Source organism: Typopeltis vanoorti, chromosome 13, assembly GCF_054136105.1.
Source record: "Typopeltis vanoorti isolate ZY-2024b chromosome 13, IOZ_Tvanoo_1.0, whole genome shotgun sequence".
NCBI classification, from domain to species: Eukaryota; Metazoa; Arthropoda; class Arachnida; order Uropygi; family Thelyphonidae; genus Typopeltis; species Typopeltis vanoorti.
The window spans coordinates 4235432-4254162 of NC_143561.1; the positions used below are offsets into that span (position 1 = coordinate 4235432).

Consider the following 18731-nt stretch of genomic DNA (forward strand, 5'->3'; position numbering starts at 1 on the left):
CTTGTAAGCGACAGAAAAAGATAATCGGATTGAATCTATGGAAAAGGACCCAGGAATGGAAAAGGTAAAACAAAAATGGAAACGACAAAATATAATACACATAGCAAGCTGGAATGTAAGAGGAATAGCATATAAAGAAATAGAATTAGACCAGTTATTACATGAAAGAAATTTTAAAATAGCAGTAATCACTGAAACAAAAAAGAAATTAAAAGGAACTATGAGAACCGAAAATTTAAATGGGATATACAGTGGAGTTGACAGAGACCAAAGACAACAAGCAGGAGTCATGATCTGGATTCATAGCTCCCTTTCAAAAGAGATAAAACATTATAAATTATGGAATGAAAGAATAATAGAAGCTAGAATAAAAATAGATAGAGGCTATTTAACAATAATTGGTTTATTTTTCCACAGAAGAAGGAAGAGAACAGGATAATATTGATTTTTTATAATCAGCTACAAAACATATATATTAAAATAAATAAAAATGATTACATAATTTTACAGGAAACTTAAATGCAAGTATTGGAAACAAGAAAATTAATAATAATATAGGAATACATGGAGAACATACTCTAAACAGAAATGGTTAAAAATTGATTGACTTTGTAGTTTATAATAACCTAAAAATAATGAATTCCTTCTATAAACATAAAGACATACATAAATATACTTGGGCAGCAAGAGGATGGAAATCAATATTAGATTACTTTAGCTAAATGAAAAGACTTCAAAATTTTCACTAGAGGTTAGAGCTCACAGAGGATATGAAATAAGCAGTGACCACTTGTTAAAATAAAATTAAGATTACCACCTAAATGGCTACAAGTAACAAGAACAGAAAGAAAAATTGAGACATTTGTTTATAAAACTAAACTATTAAAAAAAAAAAAAAATCAGCTAACGCCTTTTTATTCCCGTATACCGGAGTAGGCGAGGCCATTTAGCCCTATCTAACTTTTGGAGACTGAGTGGGCAGTTCAATCTCCACTGGTACCCAATCAGAGACAGATGGCCCAAGGCTATCACTAATTAAGCGGTACGCAGTGAAGAGAGACGGCTCAAATGTGCCGCCATCTCGTGGTCCCTAACCCTAACACAAGATATTTAATGTCTGAAATAATGTGGGTTCTACGGTCGATTTTCTTGAGTTTACAGGACGAAAAACCCGAGTTTCCGGGAGGAAAAACCTGCTTGCCCGTGCCAGAGATCGACTAACTCGGGAACCGGTCGAAAAAAGGCTTAGAAAAATTTCCTCTAGTCGCCGACTAGACTCGAAACCAAGTCTTCCTTCGTGCGGCCAAGCGCGGCGGTGTGCAAACGCCACATCCGCTGAGCTACACAGGCTCTAAACTAAACTATTAAATGAAACAAATTTACAATGGCTATATGAACAAAGAATTAACCAATATCTAGATAAAATAAAACAAAATGAACAAATAGTCATAGAGTGGCTTAATATAAAAACGATACTAAATGCAGCAGCAAATGATAGCTTAGGAAAGACCAAAAAATTCAATAAAAGAAAAAAATTGAAGATCTGGGATGATACAATCAAAGAAATAATCAAAAAGAAAAAAGAAGCCTATCACAAATGGATAAGCAGTAAAAGATTAGAAGATGAAATAAAATATAAAAGAATAAGAGCTGTAGCTAAAAGAGAAGTCAGAAAAAGGCATAGAGAATCATGGAACAAATTTGTTTCTAATTTAGCACGATTTATATAAAATAAGACTCAATGTATTTAAAATTTTGAAACACTTAAATGCAGATACCAAAGAAAACATAAAATTAAACACTGAATTGAAATTAGAATTTCTAAATTAATACACAGAACTGTAGACAGAGAAATATTTTAAAAAAGACAACTGGCAAACAATTAACGAAAATGAAATAACTGAAGAAGAATTAGAAATCAGCCTGAAAGAAACAAGAAATGGAAATTCACCTGGAGAAGATAAGCTAGTTTCAGAACTATATAAATACGCAGGAACAAGATTCAAAGAAAGATTCTTATTATTTTTAAATAAAATTTATTCAACTGGTATCCCCCCCAATAGAATGAAAAAAAAAGCAATTGTGATTCCTATCTTTAAAAAAGGTAATAAAGATGACCCTAAAAACTATAGAGGTATCAGTATACTAAATTCATGTTACAAAATATATAGCAGAATCTTAAATAACAAACTAATGAAATATTCCGAAAACTTTATTCTAGAGGTACAGAATGGATTTAGAAAAGGACGATCATGTATAGACCCGGCCTTTTGCCTAAAATTAATAATAGAGAAAAGATGAGAATACAATTTAGAAACACATATTGCATTTATTGACTTTGAAAAAGCATTTGACAAAGTTAAAAGAAACATAGTATTTAACATATTAAAAGAAAGGTAAATACCAAATAATATCCTAAAAGCTATCACAAGTATATATGAAAATAATCAAATACAAATAAGATTAAATCACGAGTATCATATACGAGAGAGATAAACCAAGGGGTTCGACAGGGATGTCCCCTCTCAGCAACTCTTTTTAATATCTACTTAAATGAAATAATAATAAAATGGAATAAAAAGTTACATCAAGGAATTAAACTTTCTCCTACAGTTTACTTAAACACTCTCCTCTTTGTCGACGACCAAATAATAATTACAAATTCTGAAGATAAACTACAGAAGGCTATTTTAGATCTAAATGAGATATCCAAAGATTATGGTATGATAATATCAACGGAAAAATCAAAAACTATGGCCTTTAAAGGACAAGATCCAGCAAGAACTAAAATAGTAATATATAACAAGATCATAGAACAGGTGAATTCATTTAACTACCTAGGATGTATGATCACATATGAAAATGAAAAAGATATAAACATAAAAATTGCAAAATGTTTAAAAATAACAGGTGTAATTAACTCTATATTTAAACCAAACGTTCAAAAACAAACCAGGCTAAAAGTATTTAATACGTTAGCCCTACCAGTCTTAATGTATGGAAGCAAAATCTGGATAATAAAGCAAAAAGACAAACAAAGATCAGCAACAGAAGAAATGAAGTTTATGAGAAAAATTGCAAAGTATACCCTATTTGATCAGAAAAGAAACGAAGATATTATGAAATAATTAAACCAAGAACCAGTAATAGAAAAAATTAAAAAATATAAACATAAATGGATGGAACACGTTCAAAGAATGAAAACAGAAAGATTTCCAAAATAAGCCTTAAAGTACAAGCCAACAGGAAAAAGAAAACCAGGACGTAATCTTAAACGATTCAACGATGACTTCTAAGGCCGGAACAGGTCATGCTAGGCCTAAATCTTTGATACGCGATGACGATGATGAAGAAGAGACAGTTAACAAAATAGTTCAAATTGATTGGATGATTAGCTTTTGCTAAACTCAAATTGCCGAAAAGAGTTCTGGACTCTTTCTTTGGGCATTAGTGGATTCACACAGTCAGAAGCTCAAGTTGCAAATAGCGACTGGAAAGCATTGTATTACCATAGAGCAGGGTTTCCAAAACTGTGTTCCTCGGAAGGTGAATAAGTGTTCCACGAGAAGTTCTCCTGGAATTTCTCATTTTAGTTTTCTAAGTATTTTTCATGGATAAATATTTTATAGTGGAAATATTCTCAGGAGAATAATATTCGTGAAAATGTCGAAAAGCTCAGACCTAGATCACCTAATAGCATCTGTGTATCGTTAATTTTCACACATCAAAACCTTTCAGCATTTGGGAAAGGGAATACCGCTGTTTATGACCAGTCATAAAAATTTCCTGCAAGCCGACTACAATAATGGGCGGTGTATCCTCTGTTCTCAAAACCGAAGGAAATGACATCTGTAGCAAATGTCAGTGACGAAGCAGTGTATTTTTAAACTTGGAAGTATTCATGAATTATGGTTCAGTTTCACACATTGAAACCTTTCAATATTCGGGAAAGGGAATACCGCTGTTTATGACCGGTCATAAAAATTGCCTGCAAGCTGATTACAGCAATGAGTGGCGTATTCTTTGTTCTCAAAACCGAAAGAAATAACATCTGTGTTGCAAATGTTAGTGACCAATCAGCAAGCTAGTATAAAGAAAACTTTTCCACTGAAACTGAAGATCAAGGTAGTCTGTATAAGGTTCTCAGATCTAGTAATACTGAATATTTCTTCGCAAGTTCGTATTGTAGGGTAGAAATGCTTGTTTCGAAACCGTAGTGCCGTGATTTTTTAAAAATAATAGGCCGACAGATTTAAAATTTTAATATGAATAAGTGACAAGGGACTTTGTTTAATTTTGGTGTTAAGAAATCTCTTATTTCTTATGAAGGTGTTTGTGACGCAACAGATAGTGATTCATCCACCTCTTGTTTCGAAATGCTTGTTTCGAAACCGTAGTGCCGTGATTTTTTAAAAATAATAGGCCGACAGATTTAAAATTTTAATATGAATAAGTGACAAGGGACTTTGTTTAATTTTGGTGTTAAGAAATCTCTTATTTCTTATGAAGGTGTTTGTGACGCAACAGATAGTGATTCATCCACTTCCAGCCTACAAAGCATATACAGGATGCACAAAAGGAGGGGAAAACTACCACCACACAAGAGAAAAAGTCTGCATTCACTCGTAAATATTTATAATAAATATTATAAATATTTACTGAATAAATATTATAAATTTTTGGTGATCAGAATGGGATACATCAATGAAAATCAGCACAAATTAATTTAACGAGCTTTATATTTAATCGATGTTTAATTAATTATTAATTAATAAATAATGATCAATTATTAATTAATAAATAATGATCAATTATTAATTAATAACTAATTAATCAATTGTTTGTAAACAATTATAATTAGATGCTTGTAAACGAAAAAACCATCATTGGTGAAGGGTGATAGTTACAGGTGTTTGTAAATGAATGAAAGCATCATTGTGAAGGCAAATGTTTCAAGATAATTTTCATCCAAAACAATATTTAAGATAGGCTTCTGTGAGAGGGAGATGATTGGATGGTATCTCGCTAATAAACTGCTTATAGAGTTCAAAATCAGAACGCAAACAGTAGAATATTTCAGCTATTATCGAAATTGTCACATATAGCTAGGAACACTTTTCAAGGGCGCTATTGACAGAATATTTTGTTTTATAAATTATTGAAATTGTTACACACACAAAAAAAAAGACGTAGCTAGAAATTTTCGAAGGGCGCCAAAAATCTAGCTATGCTATCACAGACACTACAGAAATTTTAAATCAGATGAAAGTATCTGCCAATGACAGCCATAGTAGAGTGTCAATGCTGGTGAATACCAGAAAATGACAATCATGAATAAATAATCATAACTTTTCTTTTTATGACGCTTCAGAGCGTTTCGGGAAATTCGTTTTTTTTTTTTTTTTTTTTTTTTTTTTTTTTTTAGTGAGACAGCTATACGTTTAGATTTGTTGTATGCAAAGTTTCTAGTTTGCTTCTTGAAGTGATAATTTGTTTCCGGCTGTTAGTTCAGTTTCCATATCGATGTTTCAATGTGTAATTTAAGCAAATTAATTAAAGTGTATGCCACCTTCTCTAATACAATTATCATTTAAATTAACGGGGTGTCGCGTGGTTGTGTCTGTATTGTTAATGAATTTAGAACTAAAATGAAAGGATCAGAAAGGCTCTGTTTACTGAATTGGATGTATATTCCTCGAATTCTATGTACCAGATGTTTATAATTAAATTCTAAGAGTATTATACCTTGAATCATTGAAAAAAAAAAAAGAAGTTGCAATGCGGCCACCCATTATTGCAAGGTTTATTAATATGTACACGAAACTTCTGTTTCGTGTACTGTTGTTTTTTGTACTTGTTCTTTTTGTTGCTGACATTAGTGAGAGTACAACGAAGCATTGGAGGAGGGGTAAGTAACTCAAGTCTCATTATTACTTATTATTATTATTATTATTAAACAAGACCTCATGGAGTCAAAGACTCATCTAGGAGGTCCTTTTATCTTACACACACATCTCATCATACCGTGTCTTAAACACATTCAAACTACTTGCAGACACCACGCTCTCAGGCAAGGCATTCCAATCACTCACAACTCTGCACGAAAAAAACCTGCCTCTCACTCCCTTACTCACACCCTCCTTATACAGTTTCCAGGGATGACCTCTGGTTCTCCCCTGATCTCCCACTATTCTCTGTAGAACTTCTCCACCATTGATCCTATAACAACCCCTTACCATAGCTAGGAACACTTTTCAAGGGCGCTATTGACAGAATATTTTGTTTTATAAATTATTGAAATTGTTACACACAAAAAAAAAAGACGTAGCTAGAAATTTTCGAAGGGCGCCAAAAATCTAGCTATGCTATCACAGACACTACAGAAAAAAAAGACGTAGCTAGAAATTTTCGAAGGGCGCCAAAAATCTAGCTATGCTATCACAGACACTACAGAAATTTTAAATCAGATGAAAGTATCTGCCAACTTATATAACTAAGGTGCCTTAAAAAATAATAAAATAAAATTGGAACATAGAGGCTGAATGTAATTCATGGAATTTCAAAAGAGTGGATCATATGGTCTTAACCTAGGAGGCAGCTGCATGTGTGAAAATTTCAGTTAAATGTGTGTGTTAATATTTGTGGAATTACAGGACTGGTAAGTATGACAAACTTAGGAGATTGCGTGGAACAGTGCCGTGGCATGAGAAACTACAAGGACTGGGTGTTGAAAGTGCATGTGATAAAGATGGGAAAGAAGTGTTTGAGAAAGTAATAGCAGGTGGGAGTTAAATGAATAAATACTATCATTAAGCAAGTGCTACATCAATAAAAAATTGTGGAGGGAATTCAAAGAGAAAGGTGGTTGACGGGCATGAGCAGTATACAAATTATAGGCCAGAAGGGTGACCAGTAAGAAAGGCAAAATCAGAGTACGAGAGAAAATTAGCAGTACATGCAAAATGTAATCTAAAAGAGTTCTTTTGGTATGTTGCAAATAAAATAATGTGTATGGCAGAAATTTTAATGAATGCTGATGGTAGGGAGGTGGCTGAATCAGATGAAATAGTTGAATTACTAAGCAAACACTTGGCAAGAGTATATCATCCAGGTGGAGATATTGTAGTAACAAGAGGGACAAGAGCTTATATGGAAATAGAGGTAAATGAAGGTAAATGGAGCTGCATAGGATATTACAGAACCTTGATGTCAATGTAGCTATTTGATTAGAGGGTATATTATTATTATTATATGACACCTCCAAGGACTCATCGTGGGAGGGTATACTACTCCACTATAACTCGCCATCTCCCTTACTTAATCCTCCAACTGCATAGCACCATCTATCACTCACCATCACTAATAGTGTATATTGTCTGTAAATTTTGTATGTTCTCATGGCTGATTTGCCTGTATACCAGCTTGAGTTTTATAAGTTTTATGGGTGATATGGAATTTCCAGTACCTTTGACCACATTGTTTAAGTCTCAACTTTGGATTGGTCCTCAAAGGGGTGGAAAGAGGGGGGAAATCGTTTAATTACATAAAGGAGGCTCCAAGGATAAGATAGCAGATTGCCGGCTGATCACCATCACAGGAGTCATGGTCAGTGTATTGGAGAAATTGGTTAAAAGTAAAATACAGGAATGGGTAAATAGAAATAGGATACTATATGGAGGAGGGTAATATAGTTTTGTGAAAAGTGAGTCATGCCATAGCAACTTGCTCAGCTTTTATAATACAGTGACAATTGAGTTGGATAAAGGTAATGAGTTTACAGTAATACCTCTGGACTTTGCAAAGGTTTTTGACAGGTTACTGCATGGAATTCTAATCAATAAATTGCAGCATTTGGTGATGGATATAAAGTTGGTGAAGAGGATAAGAGGGCAATTGATGGAGAGATATCAGAGAGTAGTTGATTCAGGAGTAGAGTCCAGTAGAAGGCTTGTGACCAGTGGTGTGCAACTGGGCTGGGCTCTGTACTTGGGCTACTACTATTTACTTTGTACACGAATGTTATATGAAATGATCTAAGAGGAATTATTGTTTGCTGATGATGCAAAATTGGGTAGAGCAATAGTAAATGAAGATGCTAAATTTTTGCAGGATGATTTGGATAGACTGGCAGTCTGGGCAAAGGAGAATGGATATCAGTTTAATGTAGCAAAGTGTAAGGTTGTGCATTTTGGGGTGAAAGATTACCAGCTATGTACCCTATTGATGGAATGGTACTCCAGGGATTTTGGGGTATTAGTGGATACGGAGTTGAAGATCATAGGGCATATTGCAAAAGTGACAAAAAGCAGCTCATCAGATTGCTTGGTTACTGAAGAACACCCTGATAAAGCAGAGATAAGCAGGTTATTATACCTCTTTATAGGGACTTGGTAAGACCTCATCTTGACTACTGTGCACAGATCTGGTTACATAGGTTTCTTGGGGAGTAGGTGAATAGGATCCAGAAGTGAGTGACCAAGATGGTGGAAGGTAAGAATAAGTAGAAGATTTTTGAGTTACAGAAATTGGTTGATATGTGGGAAAAGGGTGATATGATTGAGACAGAAATTACTGAAGAGTTTTTACAAATTAATACAGATAAATTTTTTTATCTGGTGGTGGGAGAACTGGGGACCATCCTTGGAAATTGAGCAACTGTAATTAGCAAGGGTGTGAGTACTCGATTTTTTGCTTGGAAGGTGGTGAATGAGTGGAGTAGATTTACAGAATTTGTTGTGGATGCCTTGGCTGTGAATGAGTTCAAAGCAAAGTATGATAGATATTGTGCAAACATTGGCTGGTGCTTGGCATAATGTTTATGGGCTTCCTCAATGGATCTAACATGGAGTTGCCCATGTAATTAGTAGTTAAATGCAACATCAGTGAATGAGCTTAAAGAGTTGTTTGCTAGGCATTGTAAGTGTGATTGATTATTCATGAGAGTTGTTTTTATTGTTATGGATTTTAAGTGTTATTGATGTTACATTAACTGATGTGTCAAGTGGACTTTTCACTATGAGTCATGGATTTCATGAGGTTACCAATGTAGTAATAATATATTGTTTGGTAAGGATCTGAAAATTTAAATAATTTAAGAATATTCTGAGGTTATTAGTGAATATCGGCTTTCTCTTAATCTCCTTTCCTACAGACAGCATATTTCTGTTGTTTAGTCATACTTTAACACTTGAATGTTTGCAAAATTAAATAAATTAACAGCGAAACAAGAGGGTTATATTTTTGCTTTTGCTGAATTGAGATTGCTGAAGCAGGTCTTGCATTTTTCTTTTGGTCATCAGTGTATTCTCTCAGCTGGGAGTTCTTAGCATCAGTGGCATAGCTAGGGGGCGGTCCACCCCGGACAGCACTTTGCATTTTAGAAATCTTGCCATACTGTCTATAGAATAGCAACTGAGTGATGAAATAGACTTTGACAATATCATCAACGATTTTGCTAAAGGAAAAGCAAGAAAAGTAACATTTTAGAATGTTGGAATTAAAGTTTCACTTCAAAAAAACACAAAAAAAACATAGTGTTTAGATTTATTTCCCTATACGTCGTTTTGACTTTTGTAGTATTTTTGATGTATTGAGAGGGGCAGCAAACTCAGGAACCACCCTGGACGGCAAAAGCTCTAGCTACGATACTGCCTGGCATATGGATTGCTGTCTGCAGATTTGATATTCTGGTTTTCAAAAGTATGAAGAAATATATATTAGAAACGTCCAGAGATGATTAGTTAATGTGATTTCTAGTCTCTGAAATGTTGAGTATGAAAAAGATTGATTCGTACCTCCTTCCTCCTCCTCCTAGTGGATAGGAGGAGGAAGGGGATATGAATAAGACATAAGTTAGTAAGGGGTTATTACCAGATTAATGTAGATGAGGTTTTTCATAATATGGGGAGGGGATAGTGAGAAAACAAGAGGTCATCCCTAGAAGTTATATAAGGAGGGTTTGAGTTGGGGGGGGGATGAATAGAAATTTTGCATGGAGAGTGGTGGGTGATTGGAATACGTTGCCTGAGAGTGTATTGAGTGCAGAGTGGTGATTGCATTTAAGGCATGGTATGATGAACTATTTGCATGAAATGGGACCATTCAAGATGAGTCTTTTGACTCCATGAAGGTCTAATTATATTTGTAATGATAATTTATTACTACACTGTGGCTTTGAAGCTGATCTGTGTGGATGTTTGTTGTGGTATTTCTACACCATGTAATAACACCTTTGCCTGAAAAGAGTATGTTAGTGATAGGGACAATGCAATGAAGGCTACGATTATGTCTCATTAAATTCAAAGAATATGATTTAATCAGCAGCAGATTTAAGAGACCGTCCTAATTGTAATAAATATGGTTGTGTTACACTTTGTGTGTGTTGTTACGGTTTTTATATTGTATCCCAGAAGATGAATATATTACAGATGAAATATTCAAACAATATATTAAACCCTTTTTTAATTCTTTCTTTGTGTCTGTTTTCATTCCATAAATTTAACGATCTTAAACCAGCATCTAAGCCTTAATACATGTTTTTGATTATGCCTGTTAAATGTGTTTTTTTACTTTTGGCTGGCTTCCAGTGCAGGATGAATAACCCAAATTCTGCCATTTCTGTATAAGGCTAGCTAAACTTCCAATGAACTTACGAATGTTATCATAATTATTATCATTACGTGACACCTCCAAGGAGTCCAAAGACTCATAAAGGGAGGGCACCTACTTTCTATTTCCACCACTCACTCCATCAACTACAGCAAACCGCATCATCAATACCAATACCATCTACTGCCCAACACCACCACTAATATTGTCAGAGACAATCACAAACATCCATGCCCATGGCAGGATTCAAACCCACAACCTTTTGGCTGGAGAGAGGATATGCTGACTACTCGGCAACCAGGTTAACATGTTATTCGCATTTTGGATGGATTTGAAACCAGATCTTTCCAAACAAAGCTAATTCAGTAAATTACTCTAAATGAAAAGTATTCTTATCCTTTACTCTAGTGCGAGCAAACAAAAGTTTGTAAAATACCATCACAGCTCATATTTGTATCCAAGGCTGTTGACTTTTCATCAAAATGCCTTAGCATTCCATAATCCACAGCACACCTTCTTTCGTACTCATATTGCAATGCATTATATGAAATGGTTGCTACTCAGTCTCATCTTTGCGAACTAGACTTGTGGAGATACTAAAGTCTGAATAAGTGCATGAGTCATATTTTCAATATACAAGTAGCAGAATGGTTTATTAACATAGTGTTAAAATAGTATGAGAAATCCTTGTTGAATTTTTTTTTCCCCCCTGGGTTAGATAGTATATTATACTAGAATTTAGCTTTGGTATCTCTATCTGTTTAATTCCCATTGATGGCACTTCAGTAAACATTGAAACTAGTCTGGGTATTGACTAGTCTTATAATGCATAGCAGTATACACATCTAACAGGTTTGTTGTGCATTAAGGGATATTGGGAGAATTTAATGTGAAGTCAACAATCTCTATATATAGAAGTAGTCTAGTCATGATGTGGAATTACCTCTGCAACTATATGTGGAATTAAAAAGCAGATAATTATGACAAGCTGAGAAGTCGGCTTTCAGCAGTGCCATGACATAAGAATTTGGAGGGCAAGAGTGGTGGTAGTGCATGGGGAATAGTTATGGAATGTTTGAAGAAAGCAATATCAGAATATATGAGGCATGACCATTTAATTCCCGGAACAGCCACGTAGTGTTACCTATGTGGTGATTTGGTTGGAGTCGTGAGTAATTGTCTTTGCACACGTTTTAACTAATGCGTGCGTAAATCTCAAGCTGCTAGAGCCATTTGCTAGTTGGCTATTGCAAAAACAATAGAGATCTGCTTGTAAACTTTGGCGTAAAAATGTGTGATCAAAATTTGGAGCAGCATGTTAATGTCAAATTTTGTGTGAAAATCGGCAAAACTGCTACTGAAATGTTGACGCTGTTGAAAGTAGCATATGGTGTGGATTCTCTGAAAAAGTCAAGTGTCTTTGAGTGGCATAAGAAATTCAAAGGTGGGTGAGAAGATGCGAGCAATGACCTCAGAAGTGGGCAGCCAAAAATGACACTCAAATGTGAACAGAGTGCAAGATTTGGTATGGTTTGAAAGACGATTAAGTGTGAGATTAATGGTTGATGAATTGCAAATGAATTGAGAACCAGTCAAGGTAATTTTAAGTGAAGAATTGAGTATGTGAAAGATTTCTGCAAATTTGTGCCTCAGATCTTCACAGATGAACAGAAGCAGCGGCGGCTTCAAGTTGCAACTGATCTTTCTGCAAATAAGCACACGTTTCTGAAAGTAATTACTGATGATGATAACCTGGTGCTTCTGTACAATCCCGAAACAAAATGCCAGAGCATGCAGTGGAAAACCCCAAGTTCGCCATGTTTGAAAAAAAAGCATGCATGTCACGTTCGCAGTTCAAGACCATGCTGGTGTGTTCCTTTGATCACATATGTCAATTCTTAGTGGATAGTCCACTATGAATTCATTGAACAGGGACAAATGGTCAACCAACAATGCTATTTAGAGGTGCTGAATGTTTACAAGATTCTGTTTGGAGTAAAAGACCTGAAGTGTGTCCTGACAAGTGGATCATCCATCATGACAATGTGCCAAGCTATAGTGCACTCATCGTGAGAGAGTTTCTGGGCAAAAAATCAATTACCGAATTAGGTCATCCTGCTTATTCACCCGACTTAGCTTCCTGTGATTTCTGGCTATTTCCAAAATTAAAGACTGCACTAAAAGGATAAAGATTTTCTGACATCGCTGATATCCAGTATAATGTGATAAAGGAACTCAAGAGTACGTGGGTTGAGGCTTAAGTACTGTGAAGAATTCATGTTGGAGGTTTAATGGAATATTATCAGCACTGAGAAAGGATTAAAACTAATTTTAATGCTTCTAATATTTTGTCTCAGCCACAGAGACATCTTCAGGGATTACAAAAAACTTCAGAAATGCCATCACCTTACCTTACATACATGGCACATCTGAAAAAATATCCAGGTAGTTAAAAAAAAGTACAACCTCCATACAGCTTTTAAGCCCCCACCGTAAACTTACTACCCTTATCCGTTCCACCAAAGATCAACTCCCTCCTCTCTCAGTGCCTGGAGTATATTATTATTATTATTATTATTCAGGCCTTCATGGAGTCAAAAGACTCATCGTGGGTCCTTTCAAAGAAACACGAGTCTATCAATACTCATCGAGGGAGGTCCCTCCTAGGAAACAAAGTCTATCATACCACTCCTTAAATGCATTGACCATTCTCGCTCTCACCACTCCATCAGGAACCACTCTCCATGCAAAGAAACCACTTCTCACCCTCTTTCTCACAGTTTTCTTTCGTAACTTCCAGGGATGGCCTCTTGTCATGACTCCTTCCCACTGTTCAACCATGCGAAAGAACTCCCCAATGTCAACCCTGTAACCACCTCTCAACAGTTTAAAAGTCTCAATCATATCACACTTCCTTCTATCCACCAAACTCTGCAGTCCACACTTCCTCAGCTGATCCTCATAACTAACATTGTACAGTCCTGACACCATCTTTGTTATCCACCTTTGTACCCTTTCCACAGTTATTTTATCCCCTTCAAATCCTGGGGACCAGATCTGAGAACAATAGTCTAAGTGTGGTCTGATCAGAGTCTTGTACGACGGAATGATAACCGTTTTATCTCTGCAGGTCAGTGTCCTTCTCATTATTGCAACAATCCTCTGCGTTACCTTCACTACCTTTGCAATCTGTCCCCTAAATTTCAGGTTTCTAACAATGATCAAACCCAGATCTCTTGTCTCTCCTACTTCCTCCAGTTTAACTCCTCCCATAGAGTATGCAGCGTCCCATCGATGTGTTCCAAACCTCAAGACCTTACATTGTGCTGCATTTAACTGACACCCCCATTAATTTACCCATCTATGTAGCTTATTCAAATCCTCTTGCAGGGCTACCACATCTGCACTATTATAATAACCCTTTCCAGCTTCGCATCATCCGCAAACAACCGAATATCCCCTTGCAATCTACGGACAATGTCATTCATATAAAGGTTAAACAATATAGGTCCCAGTATTGAGCCCTGTGGAACCCCACTTGTAATCTTCTGCCTCTTTGATATTGCTCCACCATACACAACTCTCTGATACCTATCAGACAGCCAATCCTGAATCCAATTGACAAATCTGACATCCAGACTCGTGCTACAACTTGAATATCAGCTTATCATGTGGCACCCTGTCAAATGCCTTTGCTAAGTCTAGGAAAATGGCAGTATATGCCTTTCCCTCATCGAATGCTCTTGTAACTTTATCATAAAAAGCTAGCATATTGCTAAAACAAGAGTGCCCCTTCACAAATCCATGTTGACTCTCACTGATAACATTACCCTCATCTGCCCAATGCTGCATATGGTCTCTCACTACTTTCTCCAAGATCTTACTAACTACTGATGACACACAAACTGGCCTATAATTAGGCACTTCCATTCTGCTACCACCGTTATGCAACGGTACTATCTTACCTTCCTTCCATTCCATGGGCACTTTTAGCGCAGCCAGATTTTCATTGAAAAGCCAGGTCAAAGGCACTGTCAGTTCCTTAGCACATTCTCTCAAAACTCCTGGTGAAATACTATCCAGATCCACAGCTTTACCAACATCCGGAATACTCACTATGTGGAACCATTGGTACACCAGGGAGGGGGCCAAGGGCCTCCCCCAAAGAAAAAGGAAAACAGACTAGAAACATTTTCAAAAATCTTTTCCTAATTAAAATTCTTTTTTATTTTATTTACGTTGTGTCGTGTCTTCTATTTCTATACTACTCATGAATTAGCGGTCACATAAGGTGGGAATACCCTCTCTTGATAATCATGGTCTTCGTTCGCTTGCGTTCACAATGAATGCAAGGCGAACGAAGTAGTTCTCGGGTGATACTTTGTTTGCCCGAGCTGGCCAGAGATCGTGGGTATAATGTATTGGCGATCACTGCAAATGCTCAGTCATAGTTCTTATGCAATGTGTAGTGTGCATATTCTCAAATCATCTCGGCCCTTAAATCAAATCATCCCCCCCCCCCCCAAGATTAAATTATGAGTGCTCGTCTCTCCCCCCAAGTTAAATCTTGAGTACTCGGCCCCCTCCAAGATTAAATCCTGGGTGCACTACTGTGTGGAATACACTCTCCTGCACCTCTAAACCTCGAACCTGCTCTATCACTCTAGTATTCAAATTGACTCCTCCAGGATGAAATACTCCAATAAAGTGTTCATTGAACAATTCCACTATGTCCTCTGCATCAGTCACTCTATTCCCATTTTTATCCCACAATGTCATTCTTCCACAGTCATTTCTCCTCCTACTGGCTACATATCTAAAAAATTCCCTAGGATTTTCTTTGGATCTTAAGGCCAATCTCCTCTCATATTCCAGTTTCGTCTTCCTTACCATACTAGTCACCCTTCTGGCCTGTGTCTTATACTCTTCATGCATCTTCTCTTTACCTGTCTCCTTATATCTCTTCCATAGCCTTTTTTTCACATGTAGCTCCTGTTTAATATCGTTTGTCATCCACTTTACACCAAATTGTGTCCTCTTCTTCACTCATGGAATACAGCTTACCATTGCTGCTAACAAATATTCCTTCACAATTTCCCAAGCACTAATGATATCCCGGCCTTCCAATTCCTCCCTCCACGAAACTTCCTCAAGTTGATGTCTAAGACTATTATAATCACCTGCTTTATAATTCCATATACATTCCCGTCTCTTTGATACTCCTGCATGTCTATTCTTTTTCCAAGTCAAAACCATATGGTCACTCTTTCCAACTGGTGGGAGAGATGTCATCTCAGTTAATATCAACTCTTCTGATGCTATGACCAAATCCAAAACTCTTGAACCTCTTGTTCCTTCTATTACATGTTGCCTAAGACATTTGTCCCCCAAGAATTCTAGAAATTCCATTCCTTTATTGCTACATGCATCTTCCTTTCCTTAATCTATACTGCTATAGTTAAAATCTCCCATAACAATCATTCTTCTTGCACTCGCCATTCTCGACTGTCTCAACATCTCCTGGTCCGTCTGTGCTCCTTGGCCTGTAGCAACACCCCACTAAATATCCTGTCTTGCACCTCCACCTCACCATATGCTTTCAAAATCATTAGTGTCACAGCCTTCCAAAGCCTCCACTCTTAGATGACATAGGTCATCACTTATCATAAGCAGTACTCAACCACCATGCTTCCCATTCCTATCCTGCCGAAAAATGCTGTACCCATCAACTTCTATTCCTGTTATTATATCCTCTTCTGTCAACCATGTCTCAGTGATCCCAATAATCTTTGGCCAGGCTGATGCTATCAGTGCCACCAATTCCTCTTCCTTATTCCGAATACTCTTAGCATTAGTATAAAGCATAAAAATGCCATTGTTTCTATACCCAGCATTATCCCCTCTAGACTCCACTGGGCTCAGCGTTACCTGATGTCGTCCCCCTCCTCCCAATTACCCATTTCCACAAGAGGCCACCCATGCTACCATTCACACTGGGACACACTGAGTCGTTCAGAACAGCAATCTCTCCAGATGCGTACATCCTTCCTCATTCAAATGCAAGTGGTCTCTAGCATACAATTCCTCTCTGTTCTCAAATGCATTCCAAGCATCCACGTATTCGAATCCTCTCTTCTCACACATTCTCGCTATTATGCCATTCGATATCACCTCTCTTCTGCTCAGCTCATCACTATCATACCTAGGCAACACACACTATCTTTCCTCTCTGTGTCTTCTTTCGTACACCCTCAAGCAAGAATCTCATATTTCTCGCTGCCCTATCACTCAAGTCATTTGTTCCTACCATCCCAATAATCTCATCTACCCTTTCATCTCTCTTAATTGCCATAGCCACACTTTCTATCGTTCCTCCTGGCAAACACTCCGCACACATCCTATCTTGAACACCACGGATCATTGAGTCCCCATACATTACATCTCTTACCACCATATTCCTCGATTGCTCACATACATCCCTCACTCTCTCTCTCCTGTAACACTTTCTCTCTCTCTGTGCATCCCCACTTACCTGCCTTCCTGACATCACTCTATCTCTAGTCCCTGTGCTCCCTTGCATTTCTCTCATTCCTTCTCTCCTGCTGTTTCCATTCTTTCCTCTTCTATTATTCCTGAGTGAGGGATCATTGAGTCCCCATACATTACATCTCTTACCACCATATTCCTCGATTGCTTATATCTATCCCCCACTCTCTCTCTCTCCTGTAACACTTTCTCTCTGTGCTCCCCCACTTACCTGCCTTCTTGACATCACTCTATCTCTAGTTCCTGTGCTCCCTTGCATTCCTCTCATTCCTTCTCTCCTGCTGTTTCCATTCTTTCCTCTTCTATCATTCCTATATCTGGCAGTCAGTCCCTCTCTTCCACTTATCCTATTCTCACCTCTTCTATCATTCATACAACTCTTTCTCATTCCCCCTCTTCTACTGTTCTCATTCTCTCCTCTTCTATCACTCCCATAACTCTCTCTCATTCCCTCTCTTATATTGTTCCTATTCTCTCTTCTTCTGCCATTCCTGTAACTCTCTCTCAATCCCTCTCCTCTACTATTGTTCCTATTCTCTCATTCCCATAACTCTCTCTCTCACTCCTCCTCTGATTCGTCTTGCATTCGTCTCTTCCATTTGCTTAATTTCATCTTTCACACTTCTCATCTCATTCCCCAGACATTCCACCTGCTCTTTCAGCTTATCTATCTCTCTGTAAGTCAACCATTATTGTTTGCTATTCATCCTCCCATTTGAGACTATCTCCTAAAATTTCAGAATCATTCAACCTTTCCATACTCCCCACTTTTATTATTTTATTCACACTTCTCTCACCCTCTGTCATACCAGTCATTTCTCTACGTGGAGAATCTCCCGTCTCTGACTCAACGAGGTCAGTTATGGTCATTTCTAAATAGAGTAATATAGAGTCAGTTGTTCCTGTATGCTGTGTTACTTCGAACAGACAGGCAGATCAACAACCATTGGTTAGAAGAACACAAGTCATACATCTGCAATCACGATTATGGTAATCTGGCCTTGCAGACCATGTTTTGGTCTGCAAGGCCAGATTACAAGTCATAGGATCTCCTGGAAAAAACCACCATAGTCCACTATAGTAAATTCAAAAAAGAAAGACTGTTTTTTGAATCTGCATCTGCACTCAGGAATCAACCCAATTTAAACAAATACGGTTGCATAAAACTTCCCAAAATTTGGGAAACGTTAATTATCAGAGATCCCTCTTTACATCCTAGGCCACCTGCAAATGCTCATAGAGAATGCACCACCTAGATAAGACTTTAGTTTCACTCACTTGCTTTACTTATCATTGTATTGTATTTGTGTGTGTTGTTACAAAAAGTTTTTTGTAATCCCTGAAGATGTCTCTGTGACTGAGATGAAATATCGGAAGCATTAAAATTAGTTTTAATCCTTTCTCAGTGCTGATAATATTCCATTAAACCTCCAGCATGAACTCAAGAGTATTCCAGAAAGAGTTCCAGGTCTGTTTCCAAAGATCGGAATACTGTCTAAACCAGTGTATAAATACACAAGGGGACTGTTTTGAAGGCTATAGTAGTCACTTACTAATGTATAGTTCTGAAAATAGCT

At 37.0% G+C, this 18731-nt stretch overlaps 1 protein-coding gene across 2 annotated transcripts in view; it reads left to right on the forward strand.

The window, feature by feature from the left end:
- Window positions 1–4920: 4920 nt before the first annotated feature.
- amx (TM2 domain-containing protein 3 almondex) overlaps window positions 4921–18731 on the forward strand; it is a 75176-nt gene continuing 61365 nt past the window's right edge. Inside the window, exon 1 of one of the 2 annotated variants that reach the window (XM_090402728.1) lies at window positions 4921–5908. In XM_090402728.1, the coding sequence (XP_090258854.1) occupies window positions 5779–5908 (130 nt within the window). In that variant the 5' untranslated portion in view covers window positions 4921–5778. The remainder of the gene's footprint in view (window positions 5909–18731) is intronic. The other variant, XM_090402726.1, reaches the window with a different exon arrangement.